This window comes from Dipodomys merriami, unplaced genomic scaffold, assembly GCF_024711535.1.
Source record: "Dipodomys merriami isolate MVZ:Mamm:240054 unplaced genomic scaffold, mDipMer1.0.p SCAF_5, whole genome shotgun sequence".
Lineage (NCBI taxonomy): Eukaryota > Metazoa > Chordata > Mammalia > Rodentia > Heteromyidae > Dipodomys > Dipodomys merriami.
Window position 1 is genome coordinate 17,316,456 of NW_027206068.1, and position 26,686 is coordinate 17,343,141.

The 26,686-nt window shown below is 37.3% G+C and overlaps 1 protein-coding gene across 2 annotated transcripts in view; it reads left to right on the forward strand.

Moving 5' to 3' along the window:
- The first annotated feature begins 812 nt into the window (after nucleotides 1-812).
- The window catches only part of Snx13 (sorting nexin 13), a 125,705-nt gene continuing 99,831 nt past the window's right edge, over nucleotides 813-26,686 (forward strand). For both annotated transcript variants that reach the window (XM_069996143.1, XM_069996144.1), the window contains exon 1: nucleotides 813-1,037. In XM_069996143.1, coding sequence (XP_069852244.1) covers nucleotides 1,026-1,037 — 12 coding nt within the window. In that variant the 5' untranslated portion in view covers nucleotides 813-1,025. The remainder of the gene's footprint in view (nucleotides 1,038-26,686) is intronic.

Here is a 26,686-nt window from a genome sequence, read left to right on the forward strand (position 1 = left end):
CCCCGGCCGGTCAGCGACTCGCTCGGGTCACACAAGTGACGGGGACCAAAGAAACCAACAAAGCCAAAGAGCCACAGCTGCTGGGATCGGTCTTAAAGGGCTCTTTATACCCAGGGGCGGGGTGCGTTGACGACCCGAAAGCCTCAGGGTCAGGCAGGTACTGGCCAATCACCAGGTCCCCAACTGTCCTACATCTGGCGGGCAGGGCTCAGGGTAAAGCCGAGACGCCCAGATCGCCCCCACAACCTGACGGGCTCCCCAGGAAAGGACTCAAGTGAGCTCAGGTGGAGACTTTCTGACCCAAGTTGGGGGGGGCGGGGAGGAGCGCACGGGGTGCCGTTTCAGATGACTTCAAGTCAAGGAGAAGAAAGCCCACCAGCTCTCCCCCCACCTCCCACCTCCAGCCTGGCCTCTGGGTCCCCGCGGGGACGGGGAGAGGCCAGATGATGGAAGTTTCTCGGAAGAAATTCGGACTCCAGATCCCCGAACGGCGCGAGATGCGCAGCGCCGTCAATCAAAGCCTCGGCCTCGGCCGTTCCGGGCCTGCGACAGGGCCGGCCGACCCCGGCGGGGGGCGGAAGACCAGCGACCTCCGCGGCGGCGCACGCCGGGCCCCGCGGGACCCCAGCCCCGGTCCTCCCCTCCGCTCCCAGCGCTGCCAAGTCGTCCCGGAAACCCGGTCCCGAGGACCCCGCCGTCGGCGCCGAAGCGGCGACCCCGCGCCGGCCTCCGCGTCCCCCACGCGCCGGCGCCATGGAGACGGTCACGAGACGCCGGCGTCCGCGCCGACCAATGGGAACGCACGTCGCGGGGAGACGCGGACGTCGCTCTTGCAAGATGGCGGCGCGTCCGTCGCGAGCCGCCGGGCCGTGGGGAAGCCAGCGAAGCCGAGTAGAGCCACCGCCCGGGAAAGGATTGAAGGAACAGTTGCCGCCGTTGGCAGCGGCCCGGGCAGTTTTCGCTGCTGCTACGGCTGTTGCCATGCGGCGAGGCTAGGGAGGACCTCGCTTCCCCGGGGTGTAATAATGTTCACGGAGGTAAGCGGCCGCGCCGGCCGGTGTTTACCTGCGGTGCCGGGAAGGGGCCGGCGCCGGCCCGTCGGGGAACGCAGCCTCTCCGCTTCTCCCTCCGGCCCCTGGGCCCCGGCGCGCTACGGCGGGCTCCGACAAGTGCTCTCCCCTCCGAGCCGGAGCGGTGCTGACCCGACCCGGAGCCGGCAGCCCGGGCTGCCCGCGCCTCGCCTGCTTCCGCACCCGCCCGGAACCCGCTGGGGGCCGGGGCTTCCGTCCGCCGGCGCCCCCTCCTCACCCTCCGTCTCACTTAACCCACCTGCTCCGTGGCAGCCTTGGTTGCTCCGCCTTGACCGAGGTTCCCCCTGATCACGTCCAAGGCTCCAGGGCCTCCAACTCCGAGCTCTCTCGGGCAGCATCCTGGAGAGGGGTTTGGCTCCGAAGGGTGGTTCCCCCCCCCCCCCCCCCCCAGTTAGCTTGGTGAAGTGGACCTCCTCCCACCCCCCCTGTAAATCGTGGTGATTCATAAAGTTCTGCTTAGGGTCTGCCCTTCTGGTGTCGCCTGTGCCCTCCCCCACCCCCTCCCTCGCTACTCTTTGAGGAACAGTTTTTCCCTTTAGCTCTGAAATAAGAAGTAGGGCAACAATGATGAGCCAATCAGTTTCCCTTTTCTCCTGTCGACTGTCCGTTGCAAGAAACAAAACAAGACCAAAAAAAAAAAAAAAAAAAGCACGGATTTTTTTTTTTAAGAAGTGGAGTTTGCCTTTACTACTTTAAGAGGAAGAACGAAGTTGGTGCAATTGGTTACTTAACCCAAGTTAACAGAGCTATGTGTATTGAACCCTGCAAGTGTGGACATCAGTTTTACGTAAGCTGCTGAAGCTTGTAGATTTGATAAAATGTGCTCTTCTAAATGGTTCACTTCAAGGGCTTCAAGGATCCTGTTGGGAGGGACTGGTTTGGGCATCTGTGGGTTGACCCTTTTAGTTCTGATTTGTCTCCTACCAAGAGAGACAGTTAATTTGCAATGGGAAGTATCCCCTATGTGCCAACAAGGAAACAAACTGCAGATGAGTGTCTTTTGTGTCAAAAGCAACATTACACTTCGTTTTCCAATTCCTTGGAACTTGGTCAACTCTGAGAAACGTCATACTTCGGTGTACTTAACCATTGCACAGCTTGATAAAACATCTGGTAAAGCCCTACTGGTTGATTATTACTTTGGAACTATGCATTTCCAGTAGGTAGAAGTTCACTTTGTATTTCCGAGTTCAACAGATTTTTTTTGTTTTGTTGTAGTGTGTTTGTGTGTGTGAGTGTTTAATTCCAGGAGTTAATTTTCTTGTTAGGGACTATGGTTACATGATTCTGTTGTCAGTAGTAATAGATTCAAAAGAGGTAAGTAGCAGTTCTGTTTTTACCTTAAGTGTGATATTTTGGTGAGAACAGTAGGTCTTAAAGTTTCTGTGGTATCTCTACTGTATCTCATGAAATGATCTTTTGATAAAGATCCTCACTCAGAATAGTGTCTTGTAGCCCAATGGTAGTGCCTTCCTTTGGAAAGATTAAACATTATACATGTCTGTGTTTTTGTACAACTTGTTGTGTCAGTCGAGTCTTGGGAACAGTCAGTGGTAGTGGTAAGCTGTACTTTGGTGCCTTGTGCGTGCATTGCACAGGTTTGTGTCACAGCCAGGGTTCTCGGGCTGGCAGTTGCCACAGAGCTAATCTATTAACCACAACTTTGGATTGCCTTTCCATGGAAAACCCAGCTTGACTTATACTTGCTGACTTTCAGCAGTGATTTTATAGATTAGGAAATTGAAGCACAGACCTGTCCAAGGTCAAACAAGTTGGTGACACAGTTGAAACTAATCTCATCTCCTGGCCCCTCTGTACAGAATATTGACCATTTTGCTCAGCTGTCTTTCTGTTAACAGTCTTAGGTTCCCTTGATAGATCTTAGAACATGCTATTTCCTTGTCTGAATATTGTCAGTAGTTAAAACTGAAAAACAATCATTACATTACACTTTTTGCTTTACTTCTTTTTAAGTCTTGTCTTTTTATCTTAAACTTTAAACATATTTCATATATAAATTTCACTAAATATCAGTTGGTAAAAATAGGAGTCTGGAATTTCTTTTTTGTGTCTTTTATTGCTTAGGTCATCAGGTTTTAGTGAGATTTAATTCACACTAGATCTTAAAATATACAAATAACATGTGACACTATGGAAGATTCTCCTGTCTTTATGTCAGTTGTATTCAGGAACTATTTTCTCTGCTCAGAAAACAGTGATACAAACTTTATGTTTTACTTTTTTGATAAATGATATCTGTATTTGCTATATGAAAAAACAGGTTCAGAAAGTTAAAACAGCTTGTTTAAAATATAACAACTGGTGGAATGAAAGTAATATTTTAAGTCTCTTACTCAGAATTATATTTTTGTAGTTTGAATATCAATAAACCAATTCTTTTTTTCTTTCTCTTTTTTTGGTAGCTGAAATCACTATACTATGTAGGGCTTTATTTTTTTAACCAAGGTGGGGATATTAGGTACATAGATTATAGCAATAATGATAAACACTAATATTAAACTTTTCAGTCCCTTCATTTGTTAAAATATATCATTAATTGAAACCTTATCAGAAAGAGAAGCCATATGAATTATCCATTAAGGACTGGCTTAAGGTAAAAGGCAATTACTCAATGAGCAAACTAAATGTACTTTGAAACCTATGCAAGATATTAGATTAGTGTAAATTGAAAGTACAGATGTAGTTACATCTCATTTCTAACTTTTTGGCTTTAATTTGTATGCAAATTAAAAAATGTAATTGAATTACTTTGACAACTTGCTAATTGTTTTTATGTATTTGTGTCTTTTTAATTTTTCCATAGGTGATGTATTTGGAATGTCCAGTTAAGTGTTTTTTTTCCTCTCTTTGTCTCTTTAAGGGCTTCCTACTTTCAATGTTGTTTTTGTCCTTGTTTTTTTTTTTTTTTTTTTTTTTTAAACTTAGGGCTTGGTCTTTATCCTCGAGCTTTTTGGCTCAAGGCTGGCATTAGCTCTACCACTTGAGCTACAGGGTCACTTCCGGTTTTCTGGTGGTTTATTGGAGGTAAATATCTCACAGACTTGCTGCCTGACCTGGCTTTAAAGTATGACCCTCAGATCTCAGCCTCCTGAGTAGCTAGGATTATAGGTGTGTGCCACTGGTGCCTGGCTCAGTGATTTTTCAGTAACACTTGGTAAAAAGTTTGCAATAATGTATTTGAAAATTGTTTTGTGTTCATCTACTTTCACACCTTATTTTACCCCCTCTTTACTAATAGTAAGCTTTGGCTATCAAAATTAAGATGTGGCATGTCTTTTTAATTTCAGAATTTGTCTCAATATGAATTTTCATAGCATTAGAAGCATTCTCAACAAATTTCCACTAACTTTTAAAAACATTTGTTGATGTTTTAGAAGCTATTAGAATTACAATTCTGATAACTTACTATTGAGAACTTAAGATATAGAAGCAGAGGTTGGGTGCCAGTGATTCATGAATGTTATCCTAGCTACTTAGATTTGAGGATTTCAGTTTGAAGCCACCTCAGGCAGGAAAGTCAGAGTGAGACTTTGCCAATTAATCACCCCAAAAAGCTGGAAAATGAAGCTGTAGCTCAAGTTGTACACCACTAGCCTTGAGCCAGAAAGCTCAGGGACAGTGCCCAGGCCCTGAATTCAAGCCCCAGGATTGTTTTAAAAAAAATTACAGAAGTTGAAATGAATTGGTTCCAGTGTGGAGGCATGAATACGCCAGGTGCTGGTCGCTCATGCCTTTAAGCCTAACTACTGAGGAGGCTGAGATATAAGGATCATGGTTTGAAGCCAGCCCAGGCAGGAAAGTCCATGGTACTGTCAACTCCAATTAACTACCAAAAAGTCAGAAGTAGCACTGTTGCTCAACTTGAGGCTAGCTCTTGAGTTTAAGCTCCGGACCAACACACACACACACACACACACACACACACACACACACACACACACACACACACACACACACACACACACACACACACACACACACACACACACACACACACACACACACACACACACACACACACACACACACACACACACACACACACACACACGGTTATTAGTTGTATATGTGGAATATTAAGTGAATGTTAAAAATAGTTTTTATGTCTGTGTTAAATTATTTCCAGCTTTTTGCATTTTAGATATCATCACTGATCATTGATTTTGAAGTTAAAATATGGGAAAAGGCACAACTTGCCGTGCTCTTAAAAATATGAGGTTAATAGTTGTTAAGGAATGAAAAGGTTTTGAGTTCATATGAACTTGAAGGATGTTTGTCTTAAGAAAAATTAGGCTTTTTCTGAGGAAGTTGTACTTTATTTTTTTTTGATCGGTCGTGGGGCTTGAACTCTGTGCCTGGACGCTGTCCCTCAGCTCTTCAGCTCAAGGCAAACACTGTACCATTTTCTGGTGGTTTATTGGAGATGAAAGTCTCACGGAGTTTCTTGCCTGGGCTGGCAAGATCCTCAGATCTCAGCCTGCTGAGTAGCTAGGATTACAGGCGTGAGCCACTGGCACCTGGGTGAAGTTTTACTTTTGATGGGTGATGATTTACTCACAAAGAAAGCGATAGAATTATTTACCCATAGAATGCTTGTTTATATTTCATTTTGGGAAATCCTGAAGTATAGTGGATGAGTTGAGCAGCAAGGATAGTTTCTGAAATTCTGTAGTTTTATTTTATTTTATTATTTTTTTTGTAGTTTTATTTTAAAGACACACACATACACACAAATCTTGCCCAGAGTAAATTGTGTAGAATAGTATGTTTTACTTTTTTGATTAATATATTCATGGTAAAATTACTCTTGAGATGGATGAATCCTTAAACTACATAAAACTAATTATTAAGTAATGACATTATAAAGGCCCTTAACCAGAACAAGAAGTCCTTGAGTTCATTGGTATTCAAAGGATGTTAAGAGGTATGGAAAGGAATTTTTGAAGAGAATGCAAGGCTATCACTATCTGAAGTGAGTCTGGTTTGCCACTCCACACATAGCATTGTTTGGTATGCTTTGACTATGAGTTGAATATTGCTAACTATTCTTCATACGTTCTATTAATATTTTATATCGATAATAATTTTATACATTTTGAAATACACATCCAATATGAAATGATTAAGTGAAGCCAAGAAATATACTATCACCTCCTTTATTTTTGTATGAGACATTAGAAATTTAGTTACTAAAATATATTATCATTATTCACTCTGTTTTTCACTGATCTCAAAATTTCTTTCTCTAGCTTGTCTGAACCTTTGTAACCTTTGACAATTTTGTTTTTTCCTATAGATGTTGGTAATGAACATTCTCTTTTTATATCTTGAGTTCAATTTTTTAAATGTGCATCTAAGTGAGATCTTAAGGTTGTCTTTCTTTGCCTGGAGTACTTAACACATAATGTTTACCTATATTGTAGCAAATATTCTCTGTTCATCTGTTGATGGACTCTTAGGTTTTGTCCATATCTAGATATCGTGAATAATGCCGCAATACATAGAGAAATGTAGATACCGTTGGGCATATTTACTTTAGTACTTTGCATGTATAACCAAAGGTGGTGAATTATATGGGATTGGTAATTATTGCTAGTATTTCTAGCTTTATTTTTTAAAATTTGTTTGTTTGTGCTAGGCTTGAACTCAGGGCCTGGGCACTGTCCCTGAGCTTGTTTTTTTCCTCAAGGCAAGCACTCTACCACTTGGACCACAGATGCATTGCTCGATTTTGTTCTTGTTGGAGGAGTTGTTGTAGTAGACTGGAGATAAGAATCTCGGAGGCATTCCTGCCTGTGCTGGCATTGAACCTCCGTTTTCAGATCTCAGCCTCCTGAGTAGCTAGGATTACAGGTGCGAATTCATAGCACCTGGCTCTATTTCTACCTTTTGTGAAATCTACATCATTTCCATTCACATTGCCACCAAAAATATGTAAGAATTTCTCTTTACCTATAGATCAGTCAGTTCCCTATTGTCTTTTGAGAAATATCTGCTCATGTTCGATTCCAGTTTTAAAATGGATTGTTTCTTATAGTTGAATCATTAGAATTCTTATATGTTTTATTTTCCTTATTTAAAATTGTTATCATTTGTTGTATAAAGGAGTTATAATTTGGTAAATCAGATTATGAGTACAGTGCTTTTTGGTCCTTAATGTACTTTGAGCATGAACCCCTTAACAGATAATTGGTTTGCAAATATTTTCTCCATTCTGTGAGTTCTTTGTATTTAAGATATGCTTTGTTAGCTAATAATAATGATGTATGTATATATTTTCAGGAAATTTAAATGATTTTTCAGTTTTTGTTCTATTCCAAATTTTTGAGAAAGATTATAATGACTATATACTGAGTAATTATTTTTGTTCTGTTTTATTTACCCAACACATAGCCTTTTTTTTTTTTTTTTTAATTTTTGCTTGTTTGCTTTGGATAGTGGCTCACTGTGTAGCCCAGGTGATCTTTGAAGTCATGATCCTCCTACCTTAGTGCTGCAATTACAGGTGCTGTGATTACACTACACCTGGCTATCTGTATACGTGTTGCTCAACACTTCTGATTAGTACCAAGCTAGTTAGTATCAAGATAAAGAACTGATTAAATTCTAAGCAAAGCAAGTTTATGTGATATCTGAGTAAATTGCTACAATTCTGTGTTAGACAAATTACTTTTAACATGAAATATTTTGAACTATTAAAAGACAGGTTTTACATTTTCACAAGGATCCTTGGGACTTGAGAAAGTAGGGCAATAATAGTGTATAAGACCATAGCATTGCTAGGTGCTGGTGGCTTATGCCTGTAATCCCAAGGGGCTAAGATCTGAGGATTTCGGTTCAAAGCCAGCCTGGGCAGGAAAGTCCGTGAAAGTCTTTTCTCTAATAAACCACCAGAAAACTGGAAGTGGTGCTGTGGCTCAAGTGGTAGAACGCTAGCTTTGAGCTCAAGAGCTGAGGGACAGCGCCCAGGCCCAGAGTTCAAGTCCCATGACTGAAAAGAAAAAAAAGAGACCATAGCATTTCAAACTTTGGAATAAAGTTCTATTTTTTGAAAATATTCATGTATTCGTTTATTGATACTGGGGATGGAATCCATGGCCTTCTGCCAGCTAGTCCAACCCGCTACCACTAGTTACATTCTCTTCACCAGCCCTTTGCTCCAAAGTTTGATAAACAATTTTCCATAGAAATTAATAAAGGTACACACTGCATTATTGTGGTTAAATTGTCATTGAAAATGATGTAATATTGCTGCAAATTTATAAAATTGTTTTACTCTTTTTGGAAAGAAAAAGGGTTAAATTTCATGTAGGAAATAAGTAGATTTAAGGATTTAAGGCATTTGTGCATCATAGGGCCACTGCAAGATATATGGCATTTCATCTGGTAATGTTAAAACCTACAGGCATGTATCTGGGCTTCAGCAAGTTATGAAGAAGGCAGTATGTCTTAATCATATTGCTAGATGTAGAAATCATGCTTAGCATTTGTGTAGTTTCTAGTTTAGCTATAGAGAAAAGGTTGTGAAATGATGATTGCTTTTGGTATTAGCTACTAATAAAAAAGGGATGGAGCATGAGCTTTGAGAAACTAGGCTTGTCACAACAGAGTTTATAGAGCTGATCACTAGCCATTTGAGGGTAAAACTGAATGACTTTACAGCTTTCCCTCAGTGAAGTTCTTAGATTATGGCTTTTTAAACTTGTTTGATATAAGTATTCCATAGTCCATCAAATATTTCCTCACTTGACAATAATCTAGAATTAACTTTCTGTTTCAGGATCAGTTTTAATTTTGGTTACTAGAAAAATTAAACATTTAAGAATATTTTAAATATTAAAAATACTTAAGACAATGTATTAAATATTCAAGAGAGAACTTTGAAATTACATGGTTGAAATTGAGCAAATGAATAGGCTGGAATCATCATGGTATATACTTAAGTTAGCTCTATTATTATAGTCATAAAACAGCACACAAATTAACCTATATGTTGAGTATCATAAGTGGTGAGTTCCTATTTCTTGTTTCCTATTGGGAAATTCCCATCAACTTTATAATTATAAACATTACTGTCACTGTGAATAAAATTGCAGTAATAGTACCTTGGTAAATTCTTTTTTTTGGGGGGTGGGTGGGAGGAGTCTGGTCGTGGGGCCTGAACTCTGGGCCTGGGCTCTGTCCCTCAGCTCTTCAGCTCAAGGGTGCGCTCTATCACTTGAGCCACAGCGCCACTTCCAGCTTTTTTCTTTTTTCTTATGTGGTGCTGAGGAATCGGACCCAGGGTCCTCATGCATGCAGGGCAAGCGCTCTACCCTGCCTTGGTAAATTCTTAAAAAGAAAAGCTGTTTAGGATAAGTATTTACGAATTGATTTATAATTGTACTGCAAGTTGATCTTTGTGGGCTAATTCATTGACCCACATATGAATATGCCTCCTTTTAACTGGACATATGGTAAATTCTGGTGTTGAAGTGGTGAGTCAGACTAGAAACCTTTCCAGAAATCCATCAGGGTTAAATTTAACTCTGTGGCACTTTGGCTATCAAAGTTAAAGCCTTTTCAGAATAAAGTGAGTCATACAATTATAAGAGCAAGAAAAGGCTGGAAAATGAAGTTAAAATGTAAATGTAATTCACATTAGCTTTACTACTCAAGGCACAGCTACTATTGTAGTTTGGATGCTGGAGCAGAAGAGTCCTTTGCTGCTCTCATCATTCTAAGGATGGGGGGGGGGACAAAATTCTATACATACATACATACATACATACATACATACATACATACATACATACATACATTTATTAATTAGTGTTGGGTATCAACCCAGAGCCTTCCCCATGCTATAGGCAATTGCTGTACCCCAGGCCCTATGTAACTTTCTTTGCTTTTCCTTTTCTGAAAGGATTCTTTTGGTTTCCTTAGAGTGCCCTATCACATTTTACTCACTGCTGAGTTCCATTGCCCTAGTGAAAGTAACCCTTGATATCCATCTTCACAAAATATTTTATATGTGTTTTTTCATACTAGAGTAGGCACTCTTGAACACTGGCTATTATATTTGGGATCATGTGGACACACCCATTCCCCTTCAAAAAATAGTTAAACAAGAAGACTTAGGTAGCAATACAATAGTTTTAATTTTTCCTTCTGGGGAAAATCTGACTGTTATCATTTAGGTATAGCCAATTATAAGTGCAAGAAACATTGTTGTTTTGCATGTTTTACTTGATATTTACTAGAAGTTCATGAGTACTATGTAAAATTTTATTTCTGATCTAGGTGTAATGAAGCTGATTTTCATGGTGTTTTGTGTGATGCTTTGAGATTTTGCAGATGAAAATGAAAAATGAAAATTCTGAGACCACGCTTCCCTTAGGGGGAGAATTGCTAGCATAGTCTCCTGACTAAAATGCCTCCTAGTATTCATGCTCCATTGTGACTGCTACTAGGTCATTTTAGCTACCGGTACCTCTGTTGTATACAAAAGTAATACTTACCAGAAAAGTTCAATAAAATAATTTTGCTCTCTTCAGACTGTCTTAAAAAAACTACTGGGCACTGGTGACTCACATGCTTAAGTTTAGCTAGTCAGGAGGCTGAAGATTTTCATTATAAGGCAGGAAAGTCTGTGGGACTCCAAAAACCCAGCAGAAACTGGACTGGAAGTATGGGTCAAGTAGTAAAGCACCAGCCAAGAAGTCATGAGACTCTTAAGTTAAAACCCTTGTACCTGGGTTATAAATAAAAATCTAAGAAAAAATAAAACTAATGTAGTGGCCTGTATAATACACTTTTGAAGTTTGTATGAGATTCCTAAGTATCAGCTGGAATAGTTCATTGTTGATGTTATTACACTGTTATCTTCAGTTTCCTGAGAAACCCTTTTTAGTCTTATGCATCTGAGCATTCACTTAAGTGAATCCAACTTTCCTTTTGACCTTAGATGTGTGTTGTTGAAGAATCCTTGGATGCTACTGCCTTCAATCCTAAATTAGTTTTGCTTTTGAAACCCTGAGCCTATTTTTAACCTGCCTGTGATTTGGCTAAGATAAACATGCAATTCTTTGTATTGTGACTTTTCTTTTGGGTCATGAGTTGTGTGATTACATGAATGTATGGAGAATGCCCTTTCGACTTACCATCTTTTGAAGCTATAAATTCTAAAACTTATTGAAATGGTATTTCGGTGGAAGAGTTAAATATGAAATAAAGTTTCACATAATTTCAGTTTTTACATTGATTTTAGGAAATAAAAATCCAATTTCAACATAGGATATTATGTTACTCAGTATTCCTACAGGCCATATATACTTTACTATTTGCACTAAAATTCTCCTCCTAGCCTTTTTTCCCTTAGTTGACAAATACTTTATTAATATAAGCAACTACATTGCTTATACCTGATCTTTTCATCTTATACTACCTGTATGTTTAATACTTAAGATATCACAATGGCATAATTCAATTAGGTTAGGAAAAAGAAATGGGCTTCAAGGGAAGTTGGAAAAGTTGGAACACAACAAAGATACAGAAAATATACAAGTAGTGGGTATTAGCTATAACAAACTTTTAGAAAAACCAATAAGCTTTGATAATATTTTGTGACTTACTGAAAGTGTTTCATGAATCAAAAAACTCTACAGGTTAATGTCTGATAATTCAGAATATCTTAGCATATGAACAGAATAGCTCAGTAGCTATGTGCATATGACCATGTAAGATGATGCTAAGCAAAATGAACTTCCAAGACATGGACACAAGAGGTTTTTCTTTGTTGTTGTTGATTTTAATGTACTATGTGACTTTTTTTGTTTCTTTTGTATGTTCTTCCCCCTATGGTATATCCCTTTGTCACTGTATTTGATTTTGGTACCCTGGTACTGTATATGCATTTATTTGACTTAGGGAAGGTAAGGGGAACAACAGAATGGTGAGATAAAGGACAAGGGGGGAACCAAATGCAACAGCAGTATACACAAGACAGTATGTTGGAAATGATCTGTACAGCCTTTGGTTGGGGGTGGTAGGAGGGAAAGTTGGAGAAAAATGAGGGAAGGGGTAACAAGTTTGACAAGAAATGTACTTATTACCTTATGTCAGTAACCCCTCTGTATATCACGTTAACAATAAGACAAAATTTAATTAAAAAATTAAATATATGTATGAAATTAAAATTTACTTGGTAGATTATCTTTGTATAGGGTCTCTGTTATTTTTCTATTTCATAATGGAGTATTTACTTTCTAAGAAATTGGTACACATTTGGTTAAGAGTGATGGCTTATGTCAGATTACTTGGAGTTGAATGTAAGTTTTGTCACTTCCAAGCAATTTTTTGTTGTTGGAAATGTCCTATATAATTCAATTGTTAATAGTACTTATCCTATAATGTTTTTAATGAGTATTAAGTAGAATAATAAATTTAAGAAGGTGCAATATTCCACGTAGTAAGTACCACGTTTTGTTATCATTCCTTCTGGTATAAATAGCAAGTAGTTTTATTTTCAAAACTTAGAATTTAGTATTTGAAGTTATTTTCTGTTTTTTCTTTGTTTCATTGAAGAAGTTTTAAAATGTTGAACAGAGGAATACTCTTTGATCCAGAAGATTTTTTTCTTGATTTCTCAGTTTTTACTATCTAACTGTATGTATACTACATCTCTGAAGTGAATGCTAGGAATTAGACTTAGACTGAATTTTAGGAGAAATCAAGAGGAAGACACCTGTATAATATAAAGTGATGATAAAATTTTGGCTAACCATGGTATTTCTTAAGGCTACTAAAGCATTTAGTGTAGATGAAATGAAAGGAGAAAATACTTTCATATTATGGTTTTAAAATGCTGTTATCATTTTTTACCATTGAAAACTACTTGTGATTATCAGTTTAATAAAGTTTTATGTAAAGTAGCCCAACATTTATATAAGTCTTAGAAAAATCGGGTAGACTTGGGTATGTTATTATGATTTTTTTAAATTGGTTGGTCTAGGGAACAAAAAGATAAAAAGATGAAAAATGTTCCCCCCCCCTTTTTTTTGGGGGTCCGGTCATGGGGGCCTGAACTCTGGGCCTGGGTGCTGTCCCTCAGCTTTAGCCACAGTGCCACTTCCGGCTTTTTTTTTCTGCTTATGTGGTGCTGAGGAATCGAACCCAGGGCCTCATACATGCAAGGCAAACACTCTACCACTGAGCCACCTTCCCAGCCCCAGTTTCCCCTTTTTTAAATAAGTATATAGCTTATTCATATTGTGCTGGGTAGTAGAATTATTACAAATAAAATTTGTAGTTATATAAATTGAAATTGTGAGTTTTAAGCATATAAATAATTTCATTAGCTTTATATAATAGGTGCTTTTCAGGCTTATGTACTAATATAATAAACTCTTGTTCTCAAGGATGTTCATGTCCCAAATACAATGACTTTTTACTTAGCTGGAGGTTTTTCCATCAAGGTCCTTTGTGGGTGAATCTATGTTTGTCTCTTTTCCCTTCTATATTGTTTTTCTTCCTTGTCACTGTTGCTTTGTGTGTTTTTGTCCCTGCTTCTGTCTTTATTCCCTATGACTGAAGGCCTGTGGTGTGTTGTCATTATTTTACTCCCAAGTTTTCAGCCTTTCTTCCCCATCTCAGATAAGTTGAAAATAGTAGGAAATGTAATTTACTTATTTGTAACTTTATTTTTTATATTGTTCTTAAGTTATGGATTTAAAATATTTTTAATTGTAAATTTGCAAGCTGAATGAATAGAATGCCATCTGTCTGTCTGTCTATCCAACTATCAATATCACATCCAAGTATAATTTCCTTATATGTCTCTGGCCTAAATTTATGTTAAAAAGTTTCATGAATACATCATCTTTTAAAAAATTCTGGCCAAAAAGGTTTTAGTTGTCTTGTACATATATTGGGGCTTGAAATCAGGGTGTCTTGCTTTGCTTAACATTTTTTTTTTCTCATGGCTGGTGCTCTTCCAGTTCAAGCTTTTTATGGTTAATTGGAGATGAATTACTCAGTTTTGTCTGTCCAGGAGAGACAGAAACCCTCAGATCTCAGCTTCCTGAATAGCTAGGATTACAGGCTTGAGCCACCAGTACCCAGATTGAAGAGGAGCTTAAAGTACTTTTTGAATCAGGATTTTTGATCTAATAGTGAATTGTTACAATGAAGCTCTGGAGATTGCAGTGGAAATTTCTTTGAATCTATACTAACCCTGGAACTACTCTGAAAGTTAGTTTAATACCTACAAAATCTACATCAAATTCTCATTCATTTTACTCTCTCTCCCTAACCCTCTCTTCCTCTCTCCCTGTCTCTGCCTTTCTGTCTGTCTCTGATCTTAGGATTGAAACAGGTTTTTAAAAGAGTATCAATGATTTTAAGGATCGGTTTTCCCCAATATTTGAAGTCTTTGAATCTTAGTAAAGAACTTTTATTCATTATTCAGATATTTTGTATAGAAGTTCCTCCCCCCAAAAAATCTGAAGTCATTTAAAAGTAAAGTCCAGAGCATGCTTAGATTTAAAATTAAGATTAGTTCACCTCAGGTTCTGTCTCTGTGGGTAGATCTGTTTATGTAAATATATCTTATTGTGGATATTTTATATGAACAAATTGTAACAAACGTGATCCTTTGTAAATACTTTCACTTAGTACTTTTTCAATGTTTGTCCATATTATGTCAGGAATTAAAATTTCTTTTTTTTTGCTGAACGACATGCAATTATATGGCTGTATCACATTATTATTACCATTTGAGTCAAACCACATCCTCAGCTATTGCCCACGTTTTTTTGAGTTATTAATTTGTAAGAGTTTTTTGGATATTCTGAGTAAAATTCTATTGTCAGACAAATGATCTGTTAATATTTTCTACTATTCTGTGCATTTTCTCTGAATTTGAGAATCTGCATACGTATTTTTGTGTTAAGATTTTAAAACTCTTGATGATAATTATTTTTCCTTTCCTTTAATAATTAAAAATTTTCCATTGAGTTTTGTTTATTTATTTATTTATTTTTTATTTTTTATTTTTTATTTTTTTGTCGGTCGTGGGGCTTGAACTCTGGGCCTGGGCGCTGTCCCTCAGCTCTTCAGCTCAAGGCGAGTGCTCTACCACTTGAGCTACAGCGCCACTTCCGGTTTTCTGGTGGTTTATTGGAGATAGGAGTCTCACGGTCTCTCCTGCCCGGGCTGGCTTTGAACCGCGATCCTCAGATCTCAGCCTCCTGAGTAGCTAGGATTACAGGCGTGAGCCACCAGCGCCCGGCTAAGTTTTGTTTATTTTTGTGCTTCACTTCTCTGAGCTCTGTAAATACTTTTTGCTCAGTAAATGGATTTGACATAGAATCCAAGGGTAAGTGGAACCTGGTGTTAGTATGCCAGTTACTTATCAGAGGATACATCTCTGAGACAGGTAGAAAGATGACTTTATTTCTACAAAACACTTTTTGATGATTTATCAGAAGATTATAGTGTTCTTTTTACTTATTCAGTGCATTCTTATTAGGTCACACCTTTGTGTTGCAGATAGCACACTTGACATGAGGCATATAACAACATATGGTTTATGTCCTCATAAGACTTACTGCCTATGGAATGTGGGGGGGGGAAATGCAGGCAATTATAACAATGCAATAAATGAGGATACGGGGTATCAGAGTCTTTGAAATTTTGAATCATGAAGTTCAAGATAGAAAGGAAAGTGAATATAGAAGTGGGCGAAGGAAAAATTATAATAAAGCAGATGAAATGGCAATGAAACACTGATGCAGTTTGTATAACTAATTTAGAACTGTAAAGTTGTATTCAGTCAAAGAATTAAATAGTTTATGTTTGCATTTCCCTTTCCACATGGTGATGATGGGATCTAAAGTATGGTCTTGTAGTGTGTAGAGTGGGATTCCAGTGAATGTTGGTGAGGTGGAATACTTGTGATATTAAAAGTAGTTTATCAGTGTGCATGCTGAGACAATTCTCAGTTATGCAGAATATGAGATAAAGAAGAATGTTTTATGCCATATGTCAGTGTTTTAGTGAATGATTATTATATAGAATTTTAGGAATCAGTAGTTGTGATTGTTGATTGTAACCAGCTGATTGTATTCTATAAACTGTAAGTGTCCTATTTTAACTATGCTTCTCATTGGAAATTATGATGCCTGGCTCTGATCTTTCATTCTTTTGATTTAATTTGTATCTGGAATACCTGGATAGTGAGATTTAAAAATGCTAAGTAGTTTTAAGGTACAGGAACAGATGTATTTTCTTTTTCTTTTTCTTTTTCTTTTTAAAGGAAATTGGGTTATGTCTGGCTCAAGCTTGCTTTCCAAATTTGAGGTGATAACATAAATTGTTTCATTTTAATTTCAGTTAGTAAGAAGTAGGATAGACTTAAAAACAGAGCAAAAGATCTTATCTAATTCAAATTCTTCCTTATTTATGTATTACAAGTTTAAGTATAGAGAATTAGAGTGAAATTGATAAGCCATTTAGGCTTAATTAGTTAAAGGATAAACTGTATGTGGGAGTGGCCATTGGTAATTATAATAATTTATATTTGGTATAACAGCTAGGTATGGTTCACAAGCCTGTAATCTAAGTTATTCTAGATCCAAGACGGAGATGGTGGTGGTTTGAGGCTATTCTTGGCAAAAATTAGTGAGGAACTCCCCTTTTCCCATTTTGTGAAAGAAGCCAGGCATAATGTTTTATGTCTGTTAGCCTTAGATATGTGGAGAGTATAGGTAGGATGATTGCATTCTGAGGCTTGCCCAGGCAAAAGTGGGAGACCCTATCTGGTAAACAGCTAATCCTATAAGCACTGGGGATTTGGCTCAAGTGACAGGGCTCCTGAAGCCCTTATTTCAGCCCTTAATATTGCCTCCTCTCCCTTCCCCCCAATAAAGAAGGGGGAAGGAAAAAGTTGAAATATATCTTATCAAATTAACATGTTACTTGATATTTTTGAACTTGGAAATATGAGATAATCTACATAACAAGATTTTTCTTTTAAAAATAAAGCTTGTAGGCTTTAAGAATTCCCCTAGTTATAAGAGAGAATTATAAAATTAATTTTGAATGAAATAATTCAAAACATTAAAAAATTACCATCTATTTTTATTCAGAATAATGTAAGCAGTAAAATGGCAAATTTGATAATAGCTGCTTGTAGAAATGAGAAAATAGTATGCTAAGTGAAAACAAGACTTTCACATAATTATAGTATATCATTTTAACTAGTAATTAAAACCCATGTGCTTTTACTGAGCAAAACATATCATGATTAAAGCTTTTATTCCTTTTATTTAGATAATTTTGTATATAGTAACTTGATTTTACTTGTGTTTGCATTATGAAACTCAAGTTTCTGAGGCTGTGATATTAGGTACATAAAGCCTGTGATGGGTTATGGAGACTTAATAGCTGGGTTATGACATGCCTTTTATAGGTGTCTTTATATTCATAGTTATAGATGTGGTTAAAAAGATGAAAACTGAGGAGCAATTACACTAAATGGTGCTTATTTTACTTTCCTGCTTTTAAATTGCTTTTATTGATTTATTTGATGTGTTGGTGGGTAAGGCTATTACTCATTTTAAAAAAAAGAACAACTCGCTGGGCGCCATGGCACACCTGTAATCCACGCTACTCAGGAGGCTGAGATCTGAGGATTGCAGTTCAAAGCCAGCCCAGGCAGGAAAGTCCATGAGACTCTTATCTCCAATAAGCCACCAGAAAGCCAGAAGTGGTGCTGTGGCTCAAGCAGTAGAGTGCTCACCTTGAGCTGAAGAGCTGAGGGACAGCACCCAAGCACAGAGTTCAAGCCCCACGACCCACCAAAAAAAAAAAAAAAAAAACTCAATGAGTACTCATTAAAGGATTCTATTCAGCATAAGTGTTTTCTGTGTTATCTAAGCATATTATTTTTGTTGTTGTTGTTGTTGTTGGTCATGGGGCTTGAACTCTGGGCCTGGGCGCTGTCCCTCAGCTCTTCAGCTCAAGGCGAGCGCTCTACCGCTTGAGCCACAGCATCACTTCCGGGTTTTCTAGTGGTTTATTGGAGATAATAGTCTCATGGAGTGTCCTGCCCGGGCTGGCTTTGAACCGCCATCCTCAGATCTCAGCCTCCTGAGTAGCTAGGATTACAGGTGTGAGCCACTGGTGCCAGGCTCTCTAGGCGTATTTTTTTTTTTTCAGTTTAATTTTATAGGTATATATTTAGACTATTTGTAGGAATGCTATTAAGACTTTGGGCATGACACATGACATCATTTTGATAAAAGATTCTAGGCCAAATTTCTTTCTTCCTTTATCTTTTTCCCTCTCATATTGGGGTTTGAAGTCGGGACCATGTGCTTACTAGGCAAGTACTCTGCTACTTCAGCCATTCCCCTCGCACTCCAAAATTTTTTCTGTCATACTATATGATATGAAATTCTGATAACAAGTCATCTTCTTCCTGAGGAAAATTTGGAATTTTTGTATTCAGCTTTGCTGGTGTCTAACCTGAAAATTGGAGTATGAGACTATAGTTTTTATGGCTTACTTGATGGGTTAACTTGTAATAGAGTATATACTAAGTATATATTACTAAGCACAGGATGTCAGTTTTGAGAGAACTATATGATAGTACTTCTCAAAACCTGAATAAAGGCATTTGGAAAAGTGCCTACAAGTGATTTAATTCAAACTTCTAGATTTTCTATGTTTTTAAGATTGGTTTCATTTATTTTCACACATAGATAGATTCCCTAATTTCTGTATTTGAATATAGATTGCTGGAAGACTAAATATTGCAACAGATTTGTTGTATTCTTCACAAGACTTATGGTAAACTTTTTAATGACTTTCCTGTAAAAGCGTTGTTGAAAATATTAACGATAGCATACTGTGCTTTGCCTTTCAGATATATTTACATGTGATTCAATTCTTTAAAAATTCACTGATACGAAATGAACTCCAGGAAATGGGAAAATAAATTCACTGATACAGAGCAGCATAATGTGAGGCACATTGGCTATCATCTCTTACCTACCTGTTTTACAGGTAAAGACATAGAGGCTGTAAATAGCTATCCTAGCAATGGAGTCTATGAAGAAAAATACTGACCTAGTACTTCTCTTTTCTTTTATTATTTATTGTAAGGGTGATGAACAGCAGGGTTACAGTTAAAGAGTAAGATAATGAGTACGTTTCTTTTTGAACACTGTTACCCCTCTCCCATTTTCTCCTGCTTTCCCTTACTACTCCTCTCCTCCCAAGCTATAGAGTTCATTTCCAACATAGTGTCTAGTGAGTATTGTTGCATTAGTTCACCATTTGTCCTGCTGTTTCTGTGATTCCCTTTCCCTTCCACGGATCAGCTAAACTCATATACAAGACAAAGGGTACAGAAAATTAAAAACAACAAAAAGTAGAAATAACTGCAAACAGAACATAATAAGAACCTCTTGTTTCCAATTCTTGGAGTTCATTTTGATATGTTCTATCATACATGGTCATATGCACTTAGCGATTGAGCTATTGTGATCCCCTGCTAAGAATATCATAGACATATTCTAGTTATTACAAATGAGGGAAACCATGCAACCTACATTTCTTCAGGCCAGCCTTACTTTAAGATTATATATATATATAGATATATATTATATATCTATATATATATATACACATATATACATTTTTTTTTTTTTTTGGTCTGTTGTGGGGCTTTTACTCTGGGCCTGGGCACTGTCCCTCAGCTCTTCAGCTCAAGGCAAGCACTCTACCACTTGAGCCACAGCACCACTTCTGGTTTTCTGGTGATTTATTGGACATAAGAATCTCACAGACTTTCCTGCCTGGGCTGAACCACAATCCTCAGATCTCAGCCTCCTGAGTAACTAGGATTACAGGTGTGAGCCACTGGTACCTGGTGAAATTATATTCTTTTTTTTTTTTTTGGTCTGGTTGTGGGACCTGAACTCTGGGCCTGGGCACTGTCCCTCATCTCTTCAGCTCAAGGCTAGCGTTCTACCATTTGAGCCACAGCACCACTTCTGGCTTTTTTCTTTTTGCTTATGTGGTGCTGAGGAATCAAACCCAGGGCCTCACGCATGCAAGGCAAGCGCTCTACCCCTGAGCCACCTTCCCAGCCCTGGAATTATATTCTTAAAACATAAAATTAAAAGCCATTTTGAAGTGAAAACAACCAATTTCTTTTACACAATGATTTTGTATATTTTACATATCCCTAGCTAAGGTTCTTTTCCCCCTTCTTCTGCTCCATTTCATTATGCTGACTTAGAAATAAAATGAGCCAGAGAAAAATCAAAATACCACTTTTTATTTGATCCATGTTGATTTTCAATCACTTTCATTTACCCATTTTTTCCAGTGATTACTATATTTGATGTTGGTTTGTTCTTATAGTCAAATTGAGTTGCTCTTGTGTTGCATTCCTTTATTTTCCTTCTTCGTATTGATGTTAGTGTCTCTGGAAGTGATTTTGGAAGCAAATTTAGTCTATTATACAACATAAGTAGGCTGTAGTCAAAAAGAAATAGCAGTTTGAAATTGTCTCTGGTATTTTTAAGGAATTTATATTATATTATTACTATATATTATTACTATATATTTTATATAATATAAAATATATGGCATATTATATATTATTTATAGATTTCAATTGCATGTCAGATTTTCCCCCCCACCTTTGCTGTAGTAGTTGGTTGGACTTGGCAATTGTTTTTTTGAGTGTCCTTAAATTTGAGGCCATTGTGTAGTTAGCTTTCTGTTGCTGCAACAAAATATCTGAGGAAATGAACTTAAAGGAGCAAAGACTTCTTTAGGTACATAGTTTTCGACATTTCAGTTCATGATCACTTGGCTTTTATACTTCTGGGCCTGTGGTAAGGCAGAAAGTTATGGTGGAGAAATATAGTAGGAGCAAAGTGGGTCACTTTGAGGGACAGAAGACAAAGTCAAGAAGGGCCTCTAGGCAAACTGTAGCCTTGGGGCATAACTACAAGGACCTACTGCCTTCAACCAGGTCTTACTAAGTTTCCATCCCTACAAAGCCCATCAGATTGTAAGTCCATTGGATGATCTATTGATGCTGTCAGAGCCCTCATGATAAGTTAGTATTGTAGGCAATTTAAAATTAATGCTTTCATATAGCTTAAGTAGAGGTCCAGTCTCTCATTTTGGGCTCAGTGTTTACTAAATAATGACCCTTCATCATCATGGAAGCCTGTCTGCTGTTTGTAATGGTTTTCATTCAGTGTTAATCATAAAGTAGGCATCACCAAATTATTTGCTAAGAAAAAATAAGTCTTTGACAACAGCAAGACTTAATTAGGTCTTGCAGAATGGACATGGGCCCATTTCTTGTTACTAGCTAGGTTTTTAAATGTGTTATTAGTTTGAGAACAGGAACACTTAGGTCCTGCAAAAATGATTAGCACATTTTCTATTAATCTGTTTTTTAGAGTGATATTTTCAATATCACATTTATAAATACGTATCAATATTTAATATATTAAAAAATATGTATGGGTTGGTTCTAGGAGTGAACTCAGGGCTTTGTGCATTAAGCACAAAGCTTTAGCACTTGAACCATGCTTTTAGGCTTTCCTCTCTGGTTATTTTTGAGATAAGGTCTCACTTTTTAACCTAGGCTGGCCTGCCATTCTTCTGTATTTATGCTCTTTGTCAGAATATACCATAATTACCATAATGCCAGGTCATTTGGCCAAGTTATGCTTTTTTTGTCAAAGGCTTGGTACCTGCAAAATGGTAGATACTTTTAAAAGAGAATTATGTATCTTCATTGTTGACAACATATGAGAAATCATCTTGGAATCAGTCCTCATTTTTAGCAGAAAAGGGTATCCTTTTAACAAACCAAAGGGACCACATATGGTCATATAAGTAGTATCCAATGTATCATTTCATTAATTAAAAAATATGTAGTAGCTGGGCCCCACAACGGCATTACAGGCTCATGCCTGTAATCCTAGCTACTCAGTGGCTGAGATATGAAGATCACGATTCCAAGCCTGCTGGGGCAGGAAAGTCCATGAGTCTCTTATCTCCAGTTAACCACCAGAAAACTGGAAGTAAAAATCTGGCTCAAGTGGTAGAGTGCTTGCCTTGAGCTGAATAGCTGAGGGACAGCGCCCAATCAGGCCCCACAACTGACAAAAATAAATAAATAAATAAATTATATATATATATATATATATATATATATATATGCAATAGAGAAATAGGAAGAAATATGTATGTGCATAGTGTATTGTTTCTAATTTATAAAAATTAGCCTTTGATGAAGTACAGAAAGCCATCTTATTCATTGTTTATTATGTAGTTTTGACCAACTGTGATAAAAATAAAAATATAAACATCAGAAGATTTTTCAAACACAGAAGTGTTAAACTCCAACAAGTATATTATACAGCTCTGTCAGTGAGTCCTGCGTTATCCACATTGAGTTTAAATTATTGTGTGATTTGCTAAGTGTTTCCTTGTTCTTAATTTTGTGAAAAGCTGCCTCCCAGAAGGCATATGGTGCCAAGAAAACAAGGCAAAAATTACAGTAATCCTCCCAAAGCTGATGGGAATCATTCAAATTATTTAGAACAGTTATTCCTTCAGCAGAATAGTCTATCAAGTAAGCATGTACTTGTTTTGAAATTTTTTATTAGACACTGTATGCACCTCAAGTAGTGCATTTTGCCTTTCAAATAGCCAGATATATTGCATATACATAACTTTGATATATACTTAATAGTAGAGTCTTCATAAGGTATTATTTATACTTCACAAGTTTATACCTCTTTTTTTGCAGTTATAAAGAGTCACAAGAAAACACTAGAGATTGCTTCAATAGTACATCTTTGAATTTTTGTGTTCACATGTGGGTGCATGTGTGTGTGTGTGCACACTGGACCCATCATCCAAAATCATTTTAAAGCTATTTAAGCAAATGAATCTGCAATCCAATTCATTCCTTATGCTAGAACTAAGTAAACAAAAAGTGAAAGATAATTTGATTACCCTAGTTCATTGTAAGGGATAGAAACCAGAATTCTGACTACTTTTGTGTTAAAGTGTGTTGTACATACTTAGTGACTAAAAGAAAGTAAAACAAAAAGGACTATCATATTGGCCATCACCTTGCCTTTAGGACTTTTTTGCTAAAGATTTTATTTTTAAGGACCAGGAGTATACCATAATTATTTTGTGTATAAAAGGGTATCCGTGAATGTAAACAAGGGATAGGAACTAAAAAGCCATGAGAAGCAAAAATTGGCACTTCATTTCAGCATGAGTTTGCTTCATTGCTGTTCCTCTAACTGGCTTTGTTACCTACTTATTTATCTAAATGTCCTGTGAAAGTGGCTGTTAAGAGTCCCAGAATGCATCCTCCCTTTTCATGTTTACCTACTAAGTGTTGAATTTATAACTTTTCAAGTTAATGAGAAGCTAGCTTAAATTACAATGGAGCTACATCTTATTCATTATATGAATAAGGTATTCATTATATGAGAGACAGTGAGTTGGCCACTGTTATGCCAGGTTTAATTGACTTAGAATGATGAGAGATGATGGAGAGAAAAGCAGAATAATGTAAACCTCAAGGCCAGAGGATGGGATATACACATAACATGTGCCTTTCTGATTATATGTTGGTTTCATATTTATTTGTTTATTGATATGGAACATGCCTTGTAATAGATATGCGTGCCTGCAGTTTTACTTTCTATATTGCTTTGTAATTATATATGTATCTCTCCTACAAGACGATGAACTTGTTGAGTCCAGGAATTACTATTGTGTGATTTGCCTTTGGAATTGTAAATCCTGCCTTTCTTAGCCACATGATAGATTTTAGTATTTAGTAAATTAATAGATGAAAGAAGCTCCCAATCTAGAAGAGGCAGGCAGATAAATATAAATAAGTACCATAGAATTTTAAATAATACGGTTGTTAGGTTTTTTAAAAAAGGTAGAGTAAGAACCACACCATGCACGTGGTATTCAGGTAAGGGGTAGGTTTATTCATCGTTCCAGCTGGCACCAGGCCATGTTGGCATTCCACATGGCTGGGAAAAGACCTGGGAAAGAGCTCTGGCCATGGGTTAGGCCTTATCTAGGGTATGGGGGGGGGGGAAGGTGTGGCCACATCAAATCCAGATGTGACCTCAGCGGATGCAGATGTGACCTCTTCCAGGTGTGCCAATTGCCTAGGTAACCCAGGTACTGGGCGGAGAGACTTTGCTGCAAGGAGGGTGGCATCTGCTCACCATCCAGGAGTGGACCTTACAACAATGAGGTCAGAAAATGCGTAGACCAATATTCTGTGTTGCAATAGAGAAAGATGCTTATTAGGAAAGACTTCCCTAAAGGAAGGTACAATTTTGAGCTGGTCCTTTTTATGTGTGATGCTGGGGCTTGAATGGGGGCCTTACATTTGAGTGGCTTAGTTTCCTCAGCTGCTACTTTACTACTTACTTGAGCCACATCTCTAGTCTGCTTTTTATTGGTTATTGTGAAGATGAAGTTGTATAGGCATTTCTGCATAATGTGTGGGGTAGTGAGAATGGATGGATTAGTTGGGGATGATGTATATAGTCAGACTATAAGAAACTAAAAACGTCTCTGAGAATTGTACACTTCTGCTTAAACATATTCATGGTGTACTTACAAAGTGTTCTCATTTTCCTTGGTCCCTTATTTCCTGTATCTTGTTTACTTTAACAGATAATAGACAATTCCCACTGACAGCTCCTATTTATGATTTTCTGATTTTTCTCCTTCATAAAACTGAATGCTTCTTAAAGCAATGAGTTTATTGTCTTTGAGTTTTTTGTCATTAAACTGGTGAGAAGGAATGCTTAAATCAGATATCCCTTCGTGAAATGGGCATATGTGTTTATACCTTAATTTCCATTATGTTTATTAATAGTTATTATACAAAGGGTTTTTTCTGGGATATTTTCATGCATGCATATAATATATTTGATCAAATTCATCCACTCTGTTACTGTTTTATGGTTTTTTTCCTCCCTTTTTGAGCAATTTTTAATGGCTTACATTTTATCAGTATCTTTATGATCTCCTGCACTTAAATTTGTGAGTTTTCCCATTCATTTTTCAGTTCTTTCTGGTCACATCATTAGCCCCATGCTTCTGGCTTCAGCTCCTCTCTTGATCTTTGGTATCTAATCCTCTAGGTTCATCTTCAAAAAATATCCTTCCCAGGACTTGTATATAACTATTCTGCCAAGTAATCCTGATTTCATTTTAATGCAACTGTCGGTATTTCTTTTTGAAATACTAAATACTTCATTTTTTCTGTTACATTTTGGTTTTTCTTTTTATGGTATATTCTGAGGATTCATAGTCAAATTACTGTGTGATAAAATTACTTGAAGTAGTCTCTTTGTATGTGATTATTCTACTTTTTCAATATATAGTTAAATTGGTTTCTTTTTCTTTTTCTTTTTTCTTTCTTTACTATGTATAGTTTGCACTGTTACAAAGTGAAAGCTATAGAAAAAGGTAGTTTTAGAGATGGGTAGTTCTTATCCCTGAACCCTGTATCCTAGTTCCTTCTTTCTCTTTATTTAATTTTGTGTTTTCATTTTTAAGAGTTTTGGTATATCCTTACCTTTATAAAAAATGAGTGTAGGGCTGGGAAGGTGGCTCAGTGGTGGAGCGCTTGCCTTGCATGCATGAGGCCCTGGGTTCGATTCCTCAGCACCACATAAGCAGAAAAAAAAAGCCGGAAGTGGCGCTGTGGCTCAAGTAGTAGAGCACTAGCCTTGAGCTGAAGAGCTGAGGGACAGTCCGTCCAGGCCCAGAGTTCAGGCCCACAGCTGGACCCCCCAAAAATAAAATAAAATAAAAAATGAGTGCATATTCATAATTCCTTTACCTTTCTTGGATGAATGATAGCTAATTCATGCTTCATTAGTATGTAATTATATTTAAGAAAAACAATCAGTTAATATGTTGATAAAAGAAAATAATTTGTTCAAAATAAATAGAATTGGTGTTTTCTAGTATAATGGATCTATTAGCTCACATAATGAATCTTATATCAGGAATTCAGGAAATGGTAACAGTGCAGTTTGTGATTGAGTATTTGATGGAAATCTGTTAGGATCGTTATTTTCTCCTATTCCATTAACAGTTTAATAGGCTTACTATTCTTCCACCATCAGAGAAAGCCTTCATAAATAGGATATAAGTTTTTAATATTGTGGTTTCCTCTAGTCTCTAGTTCAGTGATTCCTTGTTAAGAGTTTAGGGACAAGGGAGGGCATTTGTAACCTAGTTTGTATATTGGATAAATGATACACATTATGAATATACCTACTGACTTGATATTATTGTAGATGGTATAAGTATTTTGTAATCAATGGAATCAGTGATTTTTTTTAAAAACATTGAATTCATAGAGGATTGCCTTTCTGTGTTTGTGTGTGTTGGAGGGGGGGATACTGGGACTTGAACTCAAGGCCCAAGCACTGTCTCTTATTTATTTATTTTTTCTCTTGAGGCTAGACTGTGCTCTACCACCT